This window comes from Anolis carolinensis, unplaced genomic scaffold, assembly GCF_035594765.1.
Source record: "Anolis carolinensis isolate JA03-04 unplaced genomic scaffold, rAnoCar3.1.pri scaffold_10, whole genome shotgun sequence".
NCBI classification, from domain to species: Eukaryota; Metazoa; Chordata; class Lepidosauria; order Squamata; family Dactyloidae; genus Anolis; species Anolis carolinensis.
The window spans coordinates 26,855,625-26,879,010 of NW_026943821.1; the positions used below are offsets into that span (position 1 = coordinate 26,855,625).

The 23,386-nt window shown below is 41.7% G+C and overlaps 2 protein-coding genes across 2 annotated transcripts; both read left to right on the forward strand.

Moving 5' to 3' along the window:
• The first annotated feature begins 81 nt into the window (after positions 1-81).
• Positions 82-9,929, forward strand: tmem222 (transmembrane protein 222). Its single transcript, XM_003227197.4, has 6 exons — positions 82-239; positions 2,059-2,143; positions 2,528-2,559; positions 3,277-3,373; positions 5,844-5,974; positions 6,613-9,929. The coding sequence occupies exons 1-6, from the start codon at positions 148-150 to the stop codon at positions 6,698-6,700; spliced, it is 525 nt and encodes a 174-aa protein (XP_003227245.2). The 5' UTR covers positions 82-147; the 3' UTR covers positions 6,701-9,929.
• Positions 9,930-14,331: 4,402 nt separating this feature from the next.
• Positions 14,332-23,305, forward strand: LOC100552356 (trophoblast glycoprotein). The gene is made up of 3 exons (XM_062962129.1): positions 14,332-14,901; positions 18,692-19,009; positions 21,637-23,305. The coding sequence occupies exons 2-3, from the start codon at positions 18,732-18,734 to the stop codon at positions 22,472-22,474; spliced, it is 1,116 nt and encodes a 371-aa protein (XP_062818199.1). The 5' UTR covers positions 14,332-14,901; positions 18,692-18,731; the 3' UTR covers positions 22,475-23,305.
• The last annotated feature ends 81 nt before the right edge of the window (positions 23,306-23,386 follow it).

Here is a 23,386-nt window from a genome sequence, read left to right on the forward strand (position 1 = left end):
GGACTGCGGCGTCGGGTTTTTCGCCGTGTTTTCAAGCGCAGGCCCCGCCCACCGCCCCACCGCCGGCGCCATCTTGCCACGCCCCCTCGCTGGTGTTGTTATCCCGGAAGCATGGCAGCCGGGGGCCGGATGTGACGCCACCCGGCGATGGAGGAAGAGGAGGCCGAGGTGGGGAAGATGAACTCGGATCGGTGCCGCTTCCCGTACTGCGTCGTGTGGACGCCCATCCCCGTGCTCACGTGAGTCTCCGCGCCGGGGCTCCAGCGGGGAGTGTGGGGAGGAAAGGCCTGAGGGAGAGCGGCGCCTCGGCCTTGCTTTCCTCACAAAGCCGCGCCGGGCCTGTTTGCACGAGAAGGCCTGCCTCGCAGTGAGGCCGGAGGAAAATAAGGGCAGCCTTCTGTAGGCGCTGGGCCTCCTCACAGGCACTCAGGACCCTTCCACACAGCTGTATCAAACCCACACTGAACTGGATTACATGGCAGTGTGGACTCAGGGCCCTTACATTTATTTATTTACCTTTATTTACAGCATTTCTTTATCACGGTACAGTAGAGTCTCACTTATCCAGCAGAACGTTGGATAAGCAAATATGTTGGATAATAAGGAGAGATTAAGGAGAAGCCCATTAAACATCAAATTAGGTTATGATTTTACAAATCATGTTATACAATAAATTTGACAGAAAAAGTAGTTCAATATGCAGTTATGCTACGTAGTAATCACTGTATTTACGAATTTAGCACCAAAATATCACAATGTATTGAAAACATTGACTACAAAAACGGCTTGGATAATCCAGAACCTTGGATAAGTGAGACACGACTGTAATGATGATGATGATGATGATGATAATAATAATAATAGGGTTGTTGTATGTCTTTCGGGCTGTGTGACCATGTTCCAGAAGTATTCTCTCCTGACGTTTCGCCCACATCTATGGCAGGCATCCTCAGAGGTTGTGAGGTATGGATAAACTAGGAAAGGAAAAAATATATATCTGTGGATAGTCCAGGGTGTGGCAAGAGTCCTTTGTCACTGGGAAGCTAGCAGTAATGTTTCAGTTAATCACCCTAATTAGCATTGGAAAGGTTTTTGTCTCTTGCCTGGGAAAATCCTTTGTTCAGTCAATAGCCGTCCTTGAGGCTCTTCTTCCTTCAGAGTGTTGGTTCCCATCTACTGTTTTGATTTTAGAGTTTTTTAATACTGGTAGCCAGATTTTGTTCACACAAATAATGACACAATAATAATAATAATTGAACTTCAAACACTCTGGCAGAAACCAGTGCAGGTGGTCCCGGTGGTGATGGGCACACTGGGTGCTGTGCCGAAAGATCTCAGCCAGCATTTGGAAACAATAGACATTGACAAAATCACGATCTGCCAACTGCAAAAGGCCACCCTACTGGGATCTGCACGCATCATCCGAAAATACATCACACAGTCCTAGACACTTGGGAAGTGTTCGACTTGTGATTTTGGGATACGAAATCCAGCATGTCTATCTTGTTTGCTGTGTCATAATAATAATAATAATAATAATAATTTTATTTTTATACCCCGTGTCTATCTCCCCAAAGGGGACTCAGGGCGGCTTACATGGGCCCAAGCCCGAATAAAAACAACAACAATATAAAACACAACAATAGACAAAAGACATGCACAATTATAAAACATGTTATGCAACACCAAAAACACCAAAACATCATGTTATGCAACAAATTTGACAGAAAAAGTAGTTCAATACACAGTAATGCTATGTAGTAAGTTAATAATTTTTAACTGTTTTATAGTGCATTGTACAATTTTTATATATGTGTTTTATTGTAAGTTGCCCTGAGTCCTTAGTTGGCTGAGAAGGGAGGGATATTAATATTGTAATAATAATAATAACAACAACTGTGAATCTGACCAAGAATTTCTTATTTCCATGTACAACAATCTATGGTATGTACATTGACCGATCCTGCATGCTCTGGTATTTCTACATCTTTTTAAAGCAGACTTTTGCTTTTAAAATGGAGAGTGTAGGGTGCCTCAAGTTCTTTGTTCTTTCTGCAGATGGCTGTTTCCCATCATTGGTCATATGGGGATATGTACATCAATTGGCGTAATCCGTGACTTTGCAGGGCCTTACTACGTCTCTGTAAGTAGGAGCTTGTTCTTGAAGAATCACCATAGAGAGGAAACTATCTTGTGGGTCTGATGCAGCTTGAGAGCCTTCCTGATCAGCCCATACTCACCCATTATTACAGTTTAGCTTCATTGCAGTCCATTTGGCCTCCCGTGTCCATGGATACTGCCATCCATTGCTTAAAAATACCTCCCCCCCCCCCCCAATTCTAAAAAGCGAATCTTGATTTTGCTATTTTATATAAAAGATACATTTTACTACACAGTTGTACATAATGGTATTTTGGTTTTTTTATTTAGTTTTAAGTTTGCTGAACGTAAAGTGATGCGAACAGCTTCATGTTTAGGGTGCTAACATACTGAATTCTACTTTTTATTTTCAATCCTATTCCCCTAGGAAGACAATATGGCTTTTGGGAAGCCTGTGAAGTAAGTATTGTTTAGCTTACCTAACTTAAGTGAATTAATTTAATGCATACCCACTCATTTCATTGAATATTCATTTTCTACTATTACTTTTAAATTTATGGAGCTTGTTTTAATTCATGTGTGAGCTACTTTTGGCCCCATTTATGAGAAATAAATAAATAAGCCCTAATACATTCATTTTTAAGTAGATTTTCCTGAAGATTAAAGTCTTAACACCTGTATGCAACTATTTAGTTTAGCAGAGATATAGAATCTACACTTTCTAATGGATGTGCAAGGCAGTGATAGCAGTGATGAATGTCCAGCACTTCTGGAAAATGTCAGTTTGAGTAAATCTGACATACATTGTCAGAAGTAGTTGTACCGATTCAGACTAGTGGTTCATCCAACTCAGTTTTGTGTGTTGATTGTGCTCTTCTTTTCAGTCAGGTCTGTCTGCACTAGAGATATCTGGAGATGTAGGGAGTGAGCTTTGGCTCTTGAAGTACAGATAATGTGCTTTCTCATTTAGCTGCAGTTGTTCTGTCACCTTTTGAGTCGGACATGCACAAACACTATCATACGTTTCACCATCCCAATTGCCCTGGCTGCTGTCCATCCACATTTACAGTTTGTCAGCACTATCTCTTAAGGAGATGCCATTAGAAAATCCCAATAGGACAGAGAGTAGACTTCGGCATCCCACATCTTTAGTTCATTCTCTTTTTCTTTTCTCAGATACTGGAAGCTGGATCCCAGCAAAGTATATACGTGTGGTCCTAATGCCTGGGATACTGCGGTGCATGATGCTTCTGAGGAATACAAGCACCGTATGGTGAGGTGACTTCAACACTCAGCTTGGAGTGTATATATACATGTAGCACTAGAATACAAAAATATTCTATGTAAACAGAGAGATGGGGAGGTGGGGGGGGGGGGAGAATGCAGCAGCACCTTTAAGACGACTAATTTTTATTTTAGCATGAGCTTTAATGGATATAAACCCACTTCTTCAGATGCAGTACAAAGAGATATTAAAGCCTTGGATTGTAAAACTTGTTTAAAACATGTTTTTAATGCTTGTATAACGTATTCTTATTGATTATTGTTAATGGTTTTTAATGTGTTGTTAATTTTTACTGATTTGTTTGGCATTGAATCTTGCTGGGTGTTGTAAGCCGCCTTGAGTCCCCTCGGGTGAGAAAGGTGGGGTAAAAATGTTGCAAATAAATAAATAAAAGGTGGTGGGAGATGTAATAGGGTTCAGAAGACAAAAATCATGATCCTTGACTTAAATGTTCAAAGGGCGGCATAGATAAATTGTTTTATCTCTGGTCAAAAGACATGGTGCAAATATCACCTTGTCTGCCAGCTAGTAAAAATCAGAAACTAGATCATCTGTTTCTAATTGTGATATTCCCAATTATAGGGAGAGGCACTTGGTCTCTCTGTTAACCTTCAACTCTCATCAAACCTAATCTATACTCCCATCAATGAGGGATTTGGGGAGTTGCAATCCCCCAGTATCTGGAGTGCCACGTGATAATAATAATAATAATAATAATAAAACTTTATTTATACCCCGCCACCATCTCCCCAACGGGGACTCGGGGCGGCTCACATGGGGCCATGCCCAAGACAATACAATAGACAAAATATAAAAACAACATATCAGAATGCAATTAAACAATGCAACAATAACACTACACAATACAGAACAAAAAAGCAGAACGTAGCATAACATAACAAGGGCGGGCCGCATGGACACAAGGTTAAAAACTCGGGGTAAGAAGAGATAAGAATAAAACCATGGGAACAGGGTCTACAGAATACATGTTGGGGAGAGAAACACAGGAGGTATATACAATTACTCTCTGAAAGCACACCGGAAGAGCCATGTTTTTAAAACTTTCCTAAAGGCTAAAAGAGTGGGGGCTAGCCTGATCTCAATGGGCAGTGAGTTCCACAAACGGGGGGCCACAGCAGAAAAGGCCCTCTCCCTTGTTCCCACAAGGCGGGCCTGTGATAAAGGCAGTGGAGACAGGAGGGCCTCCCCAGATGAACGAAGGGCTCGGGCAGGTTTATAGTAGGAGATGCGGTCACGAAGGTAGGCGGGTCCCAAACCGTTTAGGGCTTTATAAATGATGGTCTGCACCTTGAATTGGGACCGGAAAATGAACGGCAGCCAGTGGAGCTCCTTAAACAAGGGAGTAGATCTCTCCCTGAAACTCGCTCCCGTTATTAATCTGGCCGCCGAGCGTTGGACTAGTTGTAATTTCCGGGCCGTCTTCAAGGGAAGCCCCACGTAGAGTGCATTACAGTAGTCCAGTCTAGAGGTAACTAAGGCGTGCACCACCGTGGTCAAGTCAGACTTCACGAGGTATGGTCGCAGTTGGCGCACAAGTTTGAGTTGATCACTATCTGACCCTTCTTGTAACTTTGTAAAAATAAAACAATGAAATTTTTCTGGTTTTCCTGATAGAACTCTTAGGTTTTTTTTAACACTGACCACTAATTTTCATAGTTGGAGGTTTTCTTATACAAAAAATGAGTACCTGATAAATACGGCATAGGAGGTCTTCCAGGGGATTTTTAATAAACATTGATTTTGTTTGTCTTTATCATTATATGCAAATTGTACATTATAGGGGAATGTAAACATAACTTTGTCAACCTAGCTATATAGCTAAACAATAAGCACCAGCAGTAAGCAGTGCACAATGAAGCAGTGCACTTTATTAAGGAAAAGGTATAACAAGTATTGTTATTAACTGAGAAAAGGTTACTTAGCTGCATTTCTTCTACATAACAGACATTGAAGCAGTACATTACAGTAAGCATGTGGCATTATATAATGAAATGGAACAAAAGTGTCTGAACAACGTGACTTCCTTAAATGTAAAAACTAGTTGCCCCTCATTTCTCATCTTCACCTTAAAATTATAAAATCAAAGATTGAAGAGTTTGTAAGTGAAAAGAACTATTTGTGTGTATCTCTTAACAACAAACAGAACATAACTAAAAGTATGCTATATGTCTGAGCAAGTGGCATATATTTTTATACAAGGGATGTGGAATTCTTGTTCCTCCACATGATGTTGGACATGAGTTTCCATCCACCATGATTGATGGGCTTGCTGTGACTCATGGGAATTGGAGTCCAGCGTGATCTCAAGGGCCATATGCACTTTTCCCTATTTTGCTAAACAGAGGTAATTTCAAACAGATATGCAGAGAGATCAGCCATAGTGTTATATCAGTAATTTGAGATAGAAATGTACTCAATTTTAAACCTTCTCTCTCAGCACAATCTCTGCTGTGACAACTGCCACTCACATGTCGCCCTGGCCTTAAATCTCATGCGGTACGACAACAGCAATTCTTGGAACATGGTCAAACTTTGCTTCTTTTCCTTGTTATATGGAAAGTATGTAAGGTGAGTAGAAACACAACTGCTGTAATGTACGTGTGTGTTGGGGTGTGTGTGTGTGTGGACTAGAGCTTGTTTCTCCATGAAACTTCTCACAGTATGTAATTTTGCACTGATTATATGCTGTGTCCAGCTTGGTTGTAGGACTCTGTTCTTTCTGCCTAGCTTCCCAATATTTATGGAAGTGCATCTTGAGACATCCTTCTGTAAAATCCACCTATGCTGTACATCTTGTGGCTTAGCTCTCCTCTTTCCTATGCCCTGAAGCAACTTTTGTTCCCTTGCATAACCTTCATCTGGTTTTTTTCTGTTAAAATTTATAGATAAACTCCTTGGGGTGGAGTCCTTGTTTCTTGTTCTCTGTAAAGCATCATGCACACTGATGTTGCTATGTTAATAATACCGTAAGAACCACATTTTCTATGCTGCGTTCATCCAGCGTAGAGTTCCCTACATGTGCAAAGTCAAATGAGAGAACAGTAATGCTTCTTGTTCTTCTTTTTATGTGGTATGTAGCAAGTAGAAATGGACAGTGCAGCGGCTTCTCAGTTCAGGCCACAGACATGTGATGAAACAAAGCCAAGTATGCGAGAGTGTCTGCTAAAGGGTTGTTTTCTCACTCTTTTTTCTCCGCTCTCTTACAGCATAGGAGGCTTTGTGAAGACCTGGCTTCCGTTCATCCTCCTTTTGGGAGTTATCATAATAGTCAGCCTGACTCTTCACTTACGATGATGGATGACACCAACCTTTCCATCCCTTTTTAAAACCAAGTGTCAGAAATGGTGGCTTTTTCGTGGGAGAAGCACCTGGAGCCTGAGAGCCCTTGTGAAAGATGTCTGCTTGTTCTTCCAAAAAACCATTGCCCCTTCGTCCTGTGGGACCTGTTCTTTCTTCCATAGTTCTTCCCTTTGAATGTTCAAGAAGGAAGAGGGGGAAACCCTTGCTCCTTACTTCTGCGAAAGCACGCTCATGACTGGAAAGTCCCATGTGGAAATACACTACAAAGACCTGGGGTTTGCTGGATGTGCAAGGGCTTTGTTCTTCTGTGGTAGCTGCTGGAATTGGTTGTAAGGTTCCCTAATCTCTCAGGGAAAAGTTCTTGATGACCATTGTGAGTGGGTGGGTTGTAGACGGTCTTGCGTTGCCTTGCACTTTACATAAGAAATTGCAATTTTCTTGGGTGCAGCACTTTCCCCCAAAATTGTGGTAGTCTTTAAATTAATGAATGACCTCATTATACTTGGCAGAGTTGGCATTGTGTCCATTATGGGACTCATTTTATTGCTAGTCCTTCATGGGCTCATGCTGTTGCATTGCCTTTCTTGTTGCGTAAGTTCCCAAAAATTATTTAGCACCATTTCCCTTAAGAGCAGTTGAATGTTCTTAAGTCTCCCCCTCCCCCAACTGAAATTGTCATTGGCCCAGGCTTTCTGACAGCTGCCATTCACACAGCTGTTCTCAGCTCATATTTTACTGTGTTCTGTAAAGGTAATAAAGACCCCTGTATAGCTGACATAATTCTCAAAATTCTCCTATGTAAAAGGGAGAGAGATCAACTTCTTGATTAAACTGTCTGGCTTTTAAAATACAGCATTGTGCTGCATTGTGCCTTGGACAATGATGTCTAGAAGCAACATCTGGCTTTGCTCACCCAGTTAGCAGATGCTAGGTTCTGTAAACAGGTAACTGGTTCTAGGTTCACATTGTTCCGTTCTGCGTAATTTAGAACCAGTAAATCATTGTCTTTCTTCCATTAGTCTTCCTCTGTCTTCCACTCCTAAACTGAGATCATTGTGGCCTGTGGTTTTGAGCATACAAAGGGAAGTCCCTTTCGTTCCCTAAAAGGCCACATTTAGACCAGTCTGTCCTCTCACTTCCACTGTTTTTCTCATGTTAATCGTCATCCCTTCTCTCCTCTTTAGCGTGCGTGCACATATAGAAGCACTAAGTGCTTTGTGGTGTGCTAGGAAAGTCAAAATCCACTGCTTGTGGTGATATGAAAATAATTAAACAAATTCAATATATATATCACAATAACATGTATCCAAAAAACAGGACTGTCCCAATCGCATATAAGTAGAAATCGGCGGTTCTTCTCTTGAAGTATAAGGCCAAGTTTTTCATGTGAGTAAATGTTCTGTTCTTTATTATATATGAAATTTTTTTTTTGTAAACTTTCTTTACAAATTGTTTGATTGCAAGTATATATATGTGATATGTATTATTTGTAGACCCAACCACCTGATGAAGACTCCTGTGAGTTGAAACCGGTTGCAGATTTGAGTTAAGTTATATGGGAACTGGAGTCTACTCATATATAATAAAGAACAGAACATTTACTCACATGAAAAACTTGTCCTTATACTTCAAGAGAAGAACCGCCGATTTCTACTTATATGCGATTGGGAAAGTCCTGTTTTTTGGATACATGTTATTGTGATATATATATTGAATTTGTTTAATTATTTTCATATCACCACAAGCAGTGGATTTTGGTCTTCACAGTTTTAGGGGAACCCATTGTCCTTTTAGGTGCTAGGAAAGTCACCAGTGTTGCTACAGCCCATGCTTGTTGTGCAGCAGGTACTCTTGGTGTCCTTTGCACATCCAGTCGTGTGGAGCTGTAGGAAGCCGATCAATAATCTCTTGGCTGATTGGAAGTCAAAGGTCTTACATCAAAGCGAATCGCTTACAATGTATCATCAAGCAATCCACAGGCCACCTCCCTCCCTCCTCTAAATAGGGATTCTGGTTCTTATAGAAATAATAGGTGGAGGTCAGTGAGCTGAGAAAATCCCCGCTCCTTTTCTTTTCTCCGCTGCTCTTCTTTTACTGTGACTTGCCAAAAAGAGCTGCAGGATGCCCAAACACGTCTCGGACTTGGTGATCAAAGCCAGTTTTTTTTCCTGCTGTAGCAATCAATAGCTTCAACTTGTGTTTGAGTCCATTAAAAAGTGCTTTCCTCACATTTTGCAATTGCACAAGTGTTGCCAAATCTCAAGGCTGGCTGCAAGAGCAGGAGGAGCAAAGAGTTTCAAAACGCCACCTCCTTTCCCCCGACTCAGGTTGTTATATTATGTGTTTTAGATCTTGCTTAGACAAGATTAAACAATGGGGAAACAAATGTGACATACTAACAGGTGTGATGCTCATACCTATTCAAAGGCCAAGGTTGCAGGTGAAGGGAAATCTGTTTTCTTTATGCTGAAAGTTGAATCTGGCTCCGGGGGTTTGCAAGTTTTGCAAAGTTTTGCAAGTTGTTAAGGCTGGCCAAGGTGAATATACGAGTCTGGTTGAAATCAGCAGTCTTTTTGCCATACAGTACAAGATACTGTACTTAAGTGCTTTTGGATGACTGACTTTAACCCTTGTGACAAAGCAGTGGTGCAACTCTTTTATTGCAGCCCTGCTTAGGGTTACTTGGTGGTGCTATGAGGTAGTATAGTGTCTAAAACCTGGGAGTTGATCAGTGCATGCAGTGCAATGGATCTCTGGTGCATGCATGTGCTTGCACATAACCATTGTCTGCAGTTTCTCTGCAAAAACCTTCTGATTGTGCAGATGCCATGACTATCTGGTGCAATGTCATGGTATGCTGTAATCTGTGCACAAATTTCACATTTGTATTGGCGTCTCCTGAGTACAAATTTGAAGTAAAGTGCTTCTTAAAGATGTGGTCATTGATCTTCCTGGGGCATTTTAGTTTTGTTTCATTCCTTTTTAAAATATTTTAGGCTTCTCCTCTGTTGCCCTTTTGTTTAAACCTCTCTGTTTCTGCAGCAGAGCTGCACTGTGTTCCCACCTGGGGCTTCCTCTCCCCTTCGACTGGTGATGAGCTCGATGGGCCTCTATCCCTTGAGTCGGTTCTCCAAGGGGTGCTGGATTCCTTTGTACGTACTGAACTCGGCTGCTGTGGTTTCAAAATCCTAGTGGTGAAAATAAATACATTTCTGTGAACGTCTCCAAGGAGCTTGCAGCTTCATTGATCTCTCCGTCTCTTTTCTTCCTTCCCTGCAGCAGCCAGGAAGCAGCGGGGTGTTTCCTTGCAGGCTGGAAAGCTCTCTGAAAGTGGCCCGTTTTGCCCACCTGGGTTCGTTTGCAGGTTTTTTAGGGTCCTTAGGGTGTCCCAGGCCCCGTTTCCCCCCATTTAGATGGTGTTTGGGGGCCCCTTAGGGTGTGGAGATGGCGGCGTAAAGAGGAAGGAGACGGTTGGCAGGGATCTCTGTTCAAGGGGAACTCACACTGCAGCGATGGCTTAGCCGAGTGGAGCCGTTGTGCTCATTAAAAACAGGTTGCTCTCCGTTGGCTGGCTGCCAAATCTGAGACCCTGCAGCTTCTTTTTATTAAATTCTCTGGAAGCATTGTTTCCCTGGACTCTGAGGCTAATCTCCCTCTCTCGCTCCCGGCCTCTCCAAAACTCATATGTATTGCTGCTGTTTCCCCCTCCAATGGTACAAAACAAAGCTTATTTTTTGACCAACTTATTTCTTCACCAATCAATAGGCCCAAGCAGATTGTCAACAATAGTTTTTAGGAGTGCAGGAGTTAACTTGATGTAAAATGTTCTTGATCATACAAGGATTGAAATGTATATGGGGAGGGTTTTCTCTCCCATATCCCTACACAATGATCTCAATGCAAACTTATTTGTTTATTTATCGCATCAGAAGCGAACCGAGGGTATTGTTGCAATGTACAGTAGAGTCTCACTTATCCAGCATAAACGGGCCGGCAGAACGTTGGATAAGCGAATATGTTGGATAATAAGGAGAGATTAAGAAGAAACCCATTAAACATGAAATTAGGGTATGATTTTACAAATTAAGCACCAAAACATGTTATACAACAAATTTGACAGAAAAAGTAGTTCAGTATGCAATAATGCTATGTAGTAATTACTGTACAGTAGAGTCTCACTTATCCAACACTCGCTTAACCAATATTCTGGATTATCCAACGCATTTTGTAGTCAATGTTTTCAATATATCGTGATATTTTGGTGCTAAATGCGTAAATACAGTCATTACTACATAGCATCACTACATATTGAACTACTTTTTCTGTTAAATTTGTTGTATAACATGATGTTTTGGTGCTTAATTTGTAAAATCATAACCTAATTTGATGTATAGTAGGCTTTTCCTTAATCCCTCCTTATTATCCAACATACTTATCCAGCATTCTGCCGGCCCGTTTATGTTGGATAAGTGAGAGACTATATCATAATTACAATATAATATTATGAGTATTACAGTAGAGTCTCACTTATCCAAGCTAAACGGGCCGGCAGAAGTTTGGATAAGCGAATATCTTGGATAATAAGGAGGGCTTAAGGAAAAGTCTATTAAACATCAAATTAGGCTATGATTTTACAAATTAAGCACCAAAACATCATGTTATACAACAAATTTGACAGAAAAAGTAGTTCAATATGCAGTAATGTTATGTTGTAATTACTGTATTTATGAATTTAGTACCAAAATATCACGATATATTGAAAACATTGACTACAAAAATGTCTTAGATAATCCAGAAGCTTGGATAAGCAAGGCTTGGATAAGTGAGACTCTACTGTATATGTATATACAATATGTTATAATTATTATATATTATTGTAAATTATATTGTAAATATATATGTGTGTGTATATATATATACATACATATATATGCATATATATAAAACTAGCAATATAAAACTATTGTGAAGTCCACTTTGTTGTCCCATTGCTTGAGGTTGGCTCTGCATCTCGTGGTGCCAGTTAGTAGACTGCTGGGCAGATAAATGTGGAGAAGCTATTGATCTCAGCTCCGGCCTGCTTGAGTTCGTTATCTTTTTTCTTCCTCCTCTATCAGATCAGATTCCTTGCCAGACAGCGAGGCAGTGAAAAGCAGAGGAGGGGAGGGCAACCTTTTCATGGCCAGGACAGCATTAACATTCCTGGTTTCAGGAGAGATTGCGGCTCAAAGGAAAAGCAACAACCCAACCAGCAGGAAAGCCTGTGAGACCGAAGGGTGGTTGCCATGGCTCGCAGGCGCCTCAGCCCAGGGGTCAGCTGCCAGGCAGGCTTTGAAGTGAGTGCGCTGGGGAGGGGCTGCTCACAGCTGGAGGAAAGGGCTGCTTTGCTCCTCCTGGCAACGCCAGTGGCATCAAAGGCCTTCCCGGTGACAGGATCCCCGCCTGCACTTCAGGACACCAAATTGGGAGGGATGGAGGACCAGGTCCAGAATGCAAAACGACCTTAACAGATTGGAGAGCTGGGTCAAAAGTAAAAGGAATTCCAACAAGGAGAAAAGTGGGGTGCTTGGCTTAGGCAGAAAAAAATGAAATGCAAAGATACAGGATGGGGGATGCCTGGCTTGACAGCAGAGTTGCATGTGAAAGATCTTGGAATCTTAGTGGGCAACAAGTTGGACAAGAGACATTAATGTGATGCAACGGCTAAAAAAGCCAGTGGGATTTTGGGCAGCATCAAAAGGTGCCTAGAGCAGTATGGGCCCGGGCTGTGGCGCAGGCTGGAGAGCAAGCCAGCTGCAACCAGCTGCAATGAATCACTCTGACCAGGAGGTCATGAGTTCGAGGCCCGCTCGGAGCCTATGTTTGTCTTGTCTTTGTTCTATGTTAAAAGGCATTGAATGTTTGCCTATATGTGTAATGTGATCCGCCCTGAGTCCCCTTCGGGGTGAGAAAGAAGGGCGGAATATAATTGCTGTAAATAAAATAAATAAACATTGGCCACCCTCCAGGTGTTTTGGACTTCAACTCCCACAATCCCTAAGAGCCTCAGGTCCCTTCCTTTTCCCACTCAGCCACTTAACCTGTGCAAGGAACCTTATGTTAGGAATGGTGGGAGTTGAAGTCCAAAACACCTGGAGGGAGGGCCGAAGTTGGCCCATGCCTGGGATAGGGTCACTACTATGCTTCCCTGAAAATAAGACAGCGTCTTATATTAATTTTTGCTCCCAAAGATGCGCTAGGTCTTATTTTCAGGAGATGTCTTATTTTTCCATGAGGAAGAATTCACATTTACAGTAGAGTCACTTATCCAAGCTAAACGGGCCGGCAGAAGCTTGGATAAGCGAATATCTTGGATAATAAGGCGGGATTAAGGAAAAGCCTATTACACATTGAATTAGGTTATGATTCTACAAATTAAGCACCAAAACTTCATGTTATACAACAAATTTGACAGAAAAAGTAGTTCAATACACAGTAATGTTATGTTGTAATTACTGTATTTACTAATTTAGCAGCAAAATGTCACGATGTATTGAAAACATTGACTACAAAAAATAGCTTGGATTATCCAGAGGCTTGGATAAGCGAGGCTTGGATAAGTGATACTCTACTGTATTGTTGAACAAAAAATGAACATTTATTATATACTGTACAGTAGTTGTCATCAGAAACCATTATAACCAGACAAACTGAATCCTATCAAAAAATTTCTTGTTACTACCATTATTTCCATGTACAGTAGAGTCTCACTTATCCAACATAAACGGGCCGGCAGAATGTTGGATAAGCGAATATTACTGTTATATAAACCTTTGTTTTAACTTCTGTTTTATCATTTCTTGTGTTTTAAACTGTGTATATTGTTTAATGTATTTGTGCTGTTACTTTTGTAACGTGAGCCGCCCCGAGTCCCATGGGGAGATGGTGGCGGGGTATAAATAAAGTTTTATTATTATTATTATTATTATTTATTATTATTATTATATGTTGGATAATAAGGAGGCTTTAAGGAAAAGCCTATTAAACATCAAATTGGGTTATGATTTTACAAATTAAGCCCCAAAACATCATGTTATACAAGAACATTTGACAGAAAAAGTAGTTCAATACACAGTAATGCTATGTAGTAATTACTGTATTTACAAATGTAGCACCAAAATATCACAATGTACTGAAAACATTGACTACAGAAATGCGTTGGATAATCCAGAACGTTGGATAAGCGAGGCTTGGTTAAGTGAGACTCTACTGTATTGTTGAACAAAAAATGAACATTTATTATGTACTGTACAGTAGTTGTCATCACAAACCAGCATAACCAGACAAACTGAATCATGTAACTATTTTATGTTACTACAGTAGAGTCTCACTTATCCAACATTCGCTTCTCCAACATTCTTGATTATCCAACACGTTTTTGTAGTCAATGTTTTCAATATATCATGATTTTTTGGTGCTAAGTTCATAAATACAGTAATTACTACGTAGCATTACTACATATTGAACTACTTTTTCTGTCAAATTTGTTGTATAACATGATGTTTTGGTGCTTAATTTGTAAAATCATAACCTAATTTGATGTTTAATAGGCTTCTCCTTAATCTCTCCTTATTATCCAACATATCCGCTTATCCAATGTTCTCCCGGCCCGTTTATTTTGGATAAGTGAGACTCTACTGTACCATTATTTCCATGTACAACGATCTATGGTACATACATTGACTGATCTTGCATGCTCTGGTATTCTGTTCTGTGGGCATGCTTCCAAACACAAACTTTGCTAGGTCTTACTTTCAGGGGAGGCCTTATATTTAGCAATTTAGCAAAACCTCTACTAGGTCTTATTTTCAGGGGATGTCTTATTTTTGGGGAAGCAGGATCTGAGTAGTAGTTCATGGCTTGAAGGTATCCAAGAATGGAAACAGGAGAGGGAATGGAGTTATAGAGATGAGAGGAGGGGCTCCTGGATGGAGGGTCCTGTGTCTTTAAGGCCCCCTCCCCTCCAGCCCCTCCCCCGATTTGGGCTTTGCATGCATTGCATCCCATTGTGTGAGAGGGACTGAGCCGCCAGAGCTGCGATTGTGGCTTGAAGAGGGAGATCGAAGGGTCTGGGGTCCAGATTCTGGACTCAAGGGGTCAGTGGACATCGGCGTGGGAGTGGGCAGAAGCCCCCAACTTGCAAGCCCAGAGCCAAGGTGCAACTTTGGGGGAGAGGGAAGAGGGTGGATGGGGTTTTTTGGGAGGAGTGGGCAAGAAAGCTGGCATCTCAGATCAGTTTGGTGTCTCTCTGGTCCTGTGATTTGGGGCTGGGGTTGGGTGGGATTTTGGGGGGCTGCCAAGAGCACAGAGGAGGAGGAGGAAGAGGGGGGAGCACATCTGCCTTTGGAGAGGCTGCAAACGGCCACGCCGGCTGGTTTGAATTAATGGCCCGACAATACAAGATTCCTCTCCGATATTGTCGGGCTGTTCCTACCTTTCTTTCCTTCCATTGGTGTGTTTTCAAGGATTGATGCCCCAAAAGCCTCACTGTGTATGTGCTATGAATGTGGGTGACCTGTCTAGAGCACTCTGCTTCTCTAACTGTGGGGTCCCGACCCCCCAAGGGAGTCCACTCTGAGCTCAATGCTGGGGTCACGAAAATTTAATTTAATTTAATTTATATTTATTTTAATTTTATTTATTTTATTTATTTATTTTTATTTTATTTTATTTTATTTATTTTTATTTATTTTTATTTTATTTATTTATTTATTTTATATTCACTATTTCTATCCCGCCCTTCTTTCTCACCCCGAAGGAGACTCAAGGCGGATCACAATGCACATCTACATGGCAAACATTCAATGCCGTTAGACATACGACATATATAGACACAGAGGCAATTTAACATTTTCCCCGCTTCCGGCTTCATGAGGGTATGCTCTATTCCGGCCACAAGGGGAGCTGCCACTTCACTGTCCACTTGCAACACCGAGTCCTTGTTGGAGTACTTCCTCATTCCTTTCCACACGCCGCTGGAAGTTTTTAAGGTGTCGTAAATTAGTTCAATTAGCATCCCCACATAAAGCGGTACCTACATTTCCTACTCGACAGATGCAACTGTCTTTCAAGCTGCATATTATGATATATTGTATATACATGTAATATTAATAATATTATGATGTAATGTGATAATGTGATAATAATTCACTATTATAATTGTATATTTATATTACATGCAATATTACTAATAATATTGCAATATAGTCATATAATATATTGTATGTATATATACTTGTAAACCCACTATTATAATTGTATATATTACATGCAATATTACTAATAATATTGCTATATAGTCGTATAATACAATATATTGTATGTACATATACTTGTAAACCGCCCTGAGTCCCCTTCGGGGTGAGAAGGCAGGATATAAATGTCGCAAATAAAATATTGTAATATGATATAGTACTAATAATACAATTTAATAATATTAATTATAATATTTTATATGTAATATTACTAATAATATTACAATATATTGATATAGTACAGTATTGTATTATGCTAATAATATAATATTGTATGTAAATTTAATTTGTAAGCCGCTTTGATTCCCCTTCGGGGTGAGAAAGGCGGGATATAAATGTAATAAATAAATAAATAATAGGTCAACAGAAAGCTAGGCTATTTATTTATTTATTTACAGTATTTATATTCCACCCTTCTTTCTCACCCCAAAGGGGACTCAGGGTGGATTACAATGAACACATATATGGCAAACATTCAATGCCAACAGACAAACAACATACAGTATAGACAGACACAGAGGCATTTAACATTTTTCCAGCGTCACGATTCCGGCCACAGGGGGAGCTGTTGCTTCACCATCCACTAGTGGCTGTACTTCCTCATTCCTTTCCTTGTGTTTTGCTGGCAGTTTTATGGTGTTGTAAATTAGTTAAATTAGCCTCCCCGCATAAAGCGTACCTAAATTTCCCTACTTGACAGATGCAACTTTCGGGGCTGCATAGGTCAAAAGTATGCCAGCTATTTAATGGTTGGGGGCTTAACCTAACCCGGGCTTTGAACTCATGACCTCTCAGTCAGTAGTGATTTATTGCAGCTGGTTACTAGCCAGCTGCGCCACAGCCCGGCCCATTAATGGTCGGGAGCTTACTCCGACCTGGGCTGGCTTCGAACTCATGTAGTGATTTATTGCAGCTTGCTACTAACCAGCTGTGCCACAGCCCGGTCCTTAGACATTTGATAGAATTCTAGAATAATAGAGTTGGAAGAGACCCCATGGGCCATCTAGTCCACCCCCTGCCATTCAGGAAAACCACAATCAAAGCATCCCTGACATATGGCCTCTTTTCTTTTCTTTTTTAAAAAATAATTTTTATTGAATTTCCAAATAAAATTTACAGTGAAAGTGTGAGAACACATACGGATTTTAGACAGAGAGGTGCAATGAGTAAATAGGAAGAGGAAAAAAAAGAAAGAAGAAGAAAAAAAACAAAAAACAGACAGACAACAACAGAAATAATGATAATGAAAAACAGAAAACAAAACAAAATAAAACTCGTCACTTCCATCTCTTACACAGATACTTTCAAAAGTTACTTTCTTTAGTTCATTTGTTTGTCTGTTCATACTTTCTTCTTTGGTGTCAGTCTCTTCTTTGCCTTCAATCATTATCCACAAAATCTCTTTAGGAGTTAAATTAGCACCCTCATTTGCCTTTCAACCAAAAAATTTTTTATCAAGTCCCAGTTTGTTTGCGTTTTTGGAATACCGTAATTGTTTTTTAATAAATACGTCAATTTATCCATATTCATTATTTCCAAAACCTTATTTAGCCAGCAACTCAACTCCGGAATTTCTTTCTTTTTCCAATACAGTAGAGTCTCTGTGGAGTCGCGTTGCTGTGGCAAAGTGGTGGTGGTGGTATTGGTTAAAAATTGTTGTGTAATTTTTATTTGATGTTATTTGTATTTTTTAATTAATTTTATTGTAAGTTATCTTTTTATTTATTATATTTTATTATTTTCTTGTATAATTTTTAGTTATTTTTTGTTATGATATTTTATTGTATTAATTTTTTTAGTGTTTTTAATTATTATTTAGTGTTTTTTATTATCTTTCATTGGGTTGCAAGGAGACCAAGTTGGAGGAGCTTAGCCTTCTAACTGGCAGCAATTGGATAAAAGCAATTATTCCTCTCTCTCTAATTAGGACTTTATTTTTCTTTTCTTTTTGTTGTATCAACCTAGAGCCATGGATGATGGGTTGTGTCATCAAATTTTGAGGTTGGGGGGCCTGTGGTTTTGTTGTTTTGTGGGTCGCCGTGATGCCATCGCTCTTTTATATATATAGACTGTACAGTAGTTGTCATCAGAAACCAGTATAACCAGACAAACTGAATCCTATCAAAAATTTCTTACTACAGTAGAGTCTCACTTATCCAAGCTAAATGGGTTGGCAGAAGCTTGGATAAGCGAATAACTTGGATAATAAGGAGGGATTAAGGAAAAGCCTATTAAACATCAAATTAGGTTATGATTTTACAAATGAAGCACCAAAACATCATGTTATACAACAAATTTGGCAGAAAAAGTAGTTCAATACGCAGTAATGCTATGTAGTAATTACTGTATTTACGAATTTAGCACCAAAATATCATGATATATTGAAAACATTGACTACAAAAATGCCTTGGATAATCCAGAGGCTTGGATAAGCGAGGCTTGGATAAATGAGACTCTACTGTATTTGGCATATATTATTCTTGCCGCTGATATAAGATAATTAAAAAGAATTTCTTTATTTTTATCATTTTTGATATTAATCATCCCCAGAAGAAAGTGTTTGGGATCCAGTTCTATACTAATTTGCAACATCTTTTGTATTGCTTGGTGAATTTTCTTCCAATAATTTTTCGCCTTTTTGCAAGTCCACCAACAGTGGTAAAAGGTTCCTCTCATGGCCTCTCTTCCGCAGCAACCAGCGTCCGTCCCTTGTTGGCGGAGGCGTGTCGGAAATGACCCCGTGGGACGCTCCCAGTGCCACACTGGGGTCCTGGGGGCTCCTGTTCCTGCTCCTGGCCCCGCTCTCCTGCCATTTGTGCCCCGCCCCCTGCGAGTGCTCCGAACCGGCCCGGACGGTCAAGTGCGTCCAGAAGGAGCTGACCTCCGTCCCCGCCGGACTGCCCAGGTACACCCGCAACCTCTTCATCACCGGCAACCAGATCGGCCACATCGGCAGCCAGGACCTCCGTGGGCTGCCCAACCTGGTGACCCTCTCGCTGGCCAACAACAGGTAACGGAAAAAGAATATGGGTTCCCTGGAACTACAAAGACAAGTATCCACTATTACAGTAATACAGAAATCATTAAACCTGAATTTAGTTCGATACATCAATATGAAAACAGATGCAAAAGGCGTTGCTAAACAATCAAACCAAGGACTGTTACATTCACAGTAAAAACAATATTTTTCTCTTGGAGGATGAATTTATTCCTCTTCTCATAGGATGGAATACATCTAGCTGTGCTCAGCCACACATTGAAGCCCTGCCCACCTGGCGAACATCACCAAGTTTCCCGGCGAGAAGGCTCTGTGCATGCGTGGTTTGTAATTTTTGGTTTTGGTAGGTTTTCTGTAATTTAGACCTAATTTTATAGGGGTTTTTTATGGAAAGACATAGATTGGATGACTATGTTTTTTGTGGCCAAATCTGGTGTGATTTGGTCTAGTGGTTTTGTTGTTTACTGCATGGGAATTACACACATTACCTTTTTATATATGGATTTATATTTATTTATCCTGCCAGAAGTGAATTGAAACTACAGTTATAATGTATTAAAAAAACCCACAAGGTTATAAGAGCTTTGGTTCAACCATTTCAAAGCTCTGTGCTTGAGCGGTGATGGCACGATCGTCAGCATAGATTAAATGCTCTGTTCCTTCTGGCAGTGGCTGGCCATTGGTGTAAATGTTAAACATTGATGGAGCAAGACTGAGGCAGGCTGTTCTTCTGTTTTCACCATTATAGGTAAAGCAATTCAAATATTTTGCAGTTTTGGTCCCATGAGTCTGTATTCAACACCAGTCACTATAGGATGGATTTTCCTCCCATTGACTCATAAAATATCTTCTCGTCCCAGATCTCTCAGGAAGGGCTGGCACAGATAAACACTTCCCAACTATTCTCCAGCAGACCCCCATAACTATGCAAACACCAGCATAGTTAGAGCATGATAACACCCATCATCCAGTGCACATATGCATGGCTAATGCAAGCTGGTACATGACACAAATGAAGAGCAAACATGGCAGGACTCAACTAAGCCTGGAAGGTGTAATAATGGGAGTGTAAGTCCAGCAATAACCAAGATCGGAGGGGTGTGTGTGGGATTTGTGTCTCGCATGTATATATGCGCCCTGGACAGATAAGGCCACTTCTGCTGGCCAGAGGTACCGGGCACTCAGTCTGTGTTTGTGCAACCTGCCAGCTTTGGAGTGAGAAATACAGGCATTGCCATGGCAACATGCTGCAGGCAAAAAGCCAGGAGATGTGCCGATGCGCTCTCTCCTGTCTGGCGGTGGTGGAGAGCGGCACCGGAGGAATCCGGACTGCGTGTTGCATTCCTGAGACCAGAGATACGGAGCTCCCGATGCTGTTCCCACCGACCTCAGGACTTTGGGGGCCACGTAGGACCCCTTGCCCAGAGGGTGCCTGTGGAGTGTGGGGCGGCCAGTTCCTCCGCAGCAGAAATGGAAGAAAAAGCAGCGGCCACGAAAGAACCCCACAGCCAGTCACTCTTTGGCCCCATGACCTGCATTATAGGAGCCTCCTGCACAGACTCTGTCATGCGCTTCCAAACTGGCAATCCGGTCTCCTCCTGACACTTTTCTATTCATGTAAAACACAGTTTTCCAAACTGTGTGTTGTGACACATTATTATGTCGGCTGCCGTGTGTAGCCATGTTGTGCACTAGTGTGCCAGCTGCAATGTGTAAGTGTGTCGCACATTTGTGTGCCGGCTACATTGTGTAAGCATGATGCATATTAGTGTGCTGGCTGCAACGTGTAAGTGTGTTACACATTAGTGTGCTAGCTGCATTGTGTAAGCATGTTGCATATTAGTGTGCTGGCTGCAACATGTAAGTGTGTTACACATTAGTGTGCTGCCTGGGGTGTGTAAGTGTGCCACACAATAGTGTGCTAGCTGCATTGTGTAAGCATGTTGCATATTAGTGTGCTGGCTGCAACATGTAAGTGTTGCACATTAGTGTGCCAGCTGCAGTGTGTGAGTGTGTCACACATTAGTGTGCTGATTGCATTGCGGCTGCCATGGGTAAGCATGTCGCACATTAGTGTGCTGGCTGCATTGTGTAAGTGTGTCACACATTAGTGTGCCAGCTGCAGTGCGTAAGTACGTTGCACCAATGTAACAGGAGATAACAAAAATCTTGGAAATGTATGTCATTATCGTGTTGCTCCAGGAAATGTGAATGAGATCAGGTTGGTGAAACATGAGGGAACAATAATAATAATAATAATAATAATAATAATAATAATAATAATAACAACAACAATAACTTTATTTTTATACCCCGCCTCTATCTCCCCAAAGAGGACTCAGGGCGGCTTACATGGGGCCAAGCCCAAATAAAAACAATAGCAATATAAAACACAACAATAGACAAAAGACATGCACAATTATAAAAAATTTAAACATTAGCCAATAAAAACAAATGACAAGAACTAATAAAAACATGGATTAAAATGGAGAGGTTGTAAAAGTAGACTGGGTAAGGTGCACCATATAAATATTGTAAACAAACTAGACCCTCTTCCATATTTTGTGCTTTGATGGATGCAGCTATTTTCTTCTCACCGCATTTCATCGGGGTTCTCTCTCCCTGTTTCCTCTCTCCAGGATCAGCCTTGTGGAGTCCCAGGCCTTCTCCGCTCTCCACCACCTGAGATACCTGGACCTGAGCCACAACGACTTAACCTCCATCCACCCGGACGCCTTCAGTGCCAGAAACAACTCCATCCAGGAGCTGAACCTGAGCTCTTCCTTGTCCAACTCCTCGGCCATCCGCCCCGTGGCCACTGCCCTTGCCCAAGGCGGCTTCCAGAACCTCACCAGGCTGGAGCTCACCAGCAATGAGATTGTCTATCTGCCCTTCCGCCTGTTGTCCGGCCTCTCCAGGTTGGAACATTTGGACTTGAGGAACAACTCCTTGGTGGACCTCAGGAACTCCACCTTTTCCGCCCTGGACCTGAAGTATCTCGACTTGACCATGAACGCCTTCAAGACCTTGAGGAGTGAAGCCTTGTCCGCCCTCGGCCGGCAACGCCACCTCCGCCTTTTCCTGAAGGACAACCCTTTCGTCTGCGATTGTAACATCGAGGACCTGGTGAGCTGGCTGAACCGAAGCCAGCAGGTGGTCGATGTGGACAAGCTCACCTGTGCCTTCCCTGAGTCTCTGAAGAACACAACCTTGGTGGACCTGGTTGGGCTGAGTCTGGACTGTCACTTCGGACAGCATGGGGAGCATGCCCTCCACACCTCCTACGCCGCTCTGGGGATCGTCCTGGGCGTCATCGGAGTCATCTTCCTCTTCGTGCTCTACCTGAACCGGAAGGGCATCAAGACCTGGATGAACACCGTCAGGGACACCTGCCAGAACTTGATGGACGAGTACCGCTATCATTACGAAATTGACTCCAATCACCGCATCTCTCAAGTCTCTGCACTGGACATATGATGGGGTTTGGGTTTTGTTTGTTTTTTTGGAGTCCCATCAAGATTTGTACTGTTGTGGCTTCTGTTGATGATTCAGGAGCATCAGTTTTGGTTTGGGACAGTCTGCCGCTGAGATGTTCTGCAAAACCCAGAACTTGAAAGAAAAGCAGACAAACTCTGGATGAGACTCTATGTGAGAGCTCAAGGGCAGGTCTTCCCTTGTAAACATTCTGCAGAACTTGACTAATTCAAATGTAAACTTGCAGGGAAATCGTTCCATTCCGGATATAAGTTCTGCAAAAGTTTTTTTTGGAGCGGGAAAGTCAAATTTCTGAAGTGGCATCACCAGATATTTAGATTTCTGAAACCCTGTCTGGGAGTTTTTCCCCACAGTTTAGGCATTAATTGTGTTTTATTTCAACAGAATTGTCTATTTGATTTTTCATTAAGGAACCAGTCCCCTGAATGCCGTGTCATGTGTGGCTGGATGGCCAAATTTGATAGCCAGCAATTCTCAACCTAGGGGTCAGGACCTCTGGGGGGGGGGGGTCACTGGGGGGGGCGTCAGAGGGGTTGCCAAAAACCAGTATGTTGTGTTGTTCATGGGGGTTCTGTGTGGGAAGTTTGGTCCAATTCTATCACTGGGGTTCAAGGGGCTCTTTGAGTGCAGGTGAACTATAAATCCCAGCAACTACAACTCGCGAATGCCAAGGTCCAAATTCCAAAACTCAAGGTCAACGCCCACCAAACCCTCCCAGTTTTTCCTGTTGGTCACGGGAGTTCTGTGTGGGAAGTTTGGTCCAATTCCATCATTGGTGGAGTTCAGAATATATAAGGAGGACGAAAGAATCCATCTTCCTCTCTCCTGTGTGACTCAGTGTGAGTATCTTCCTGCGTTTTATGTGATTATCTGATCATTCAAGCAGCTGAGGGC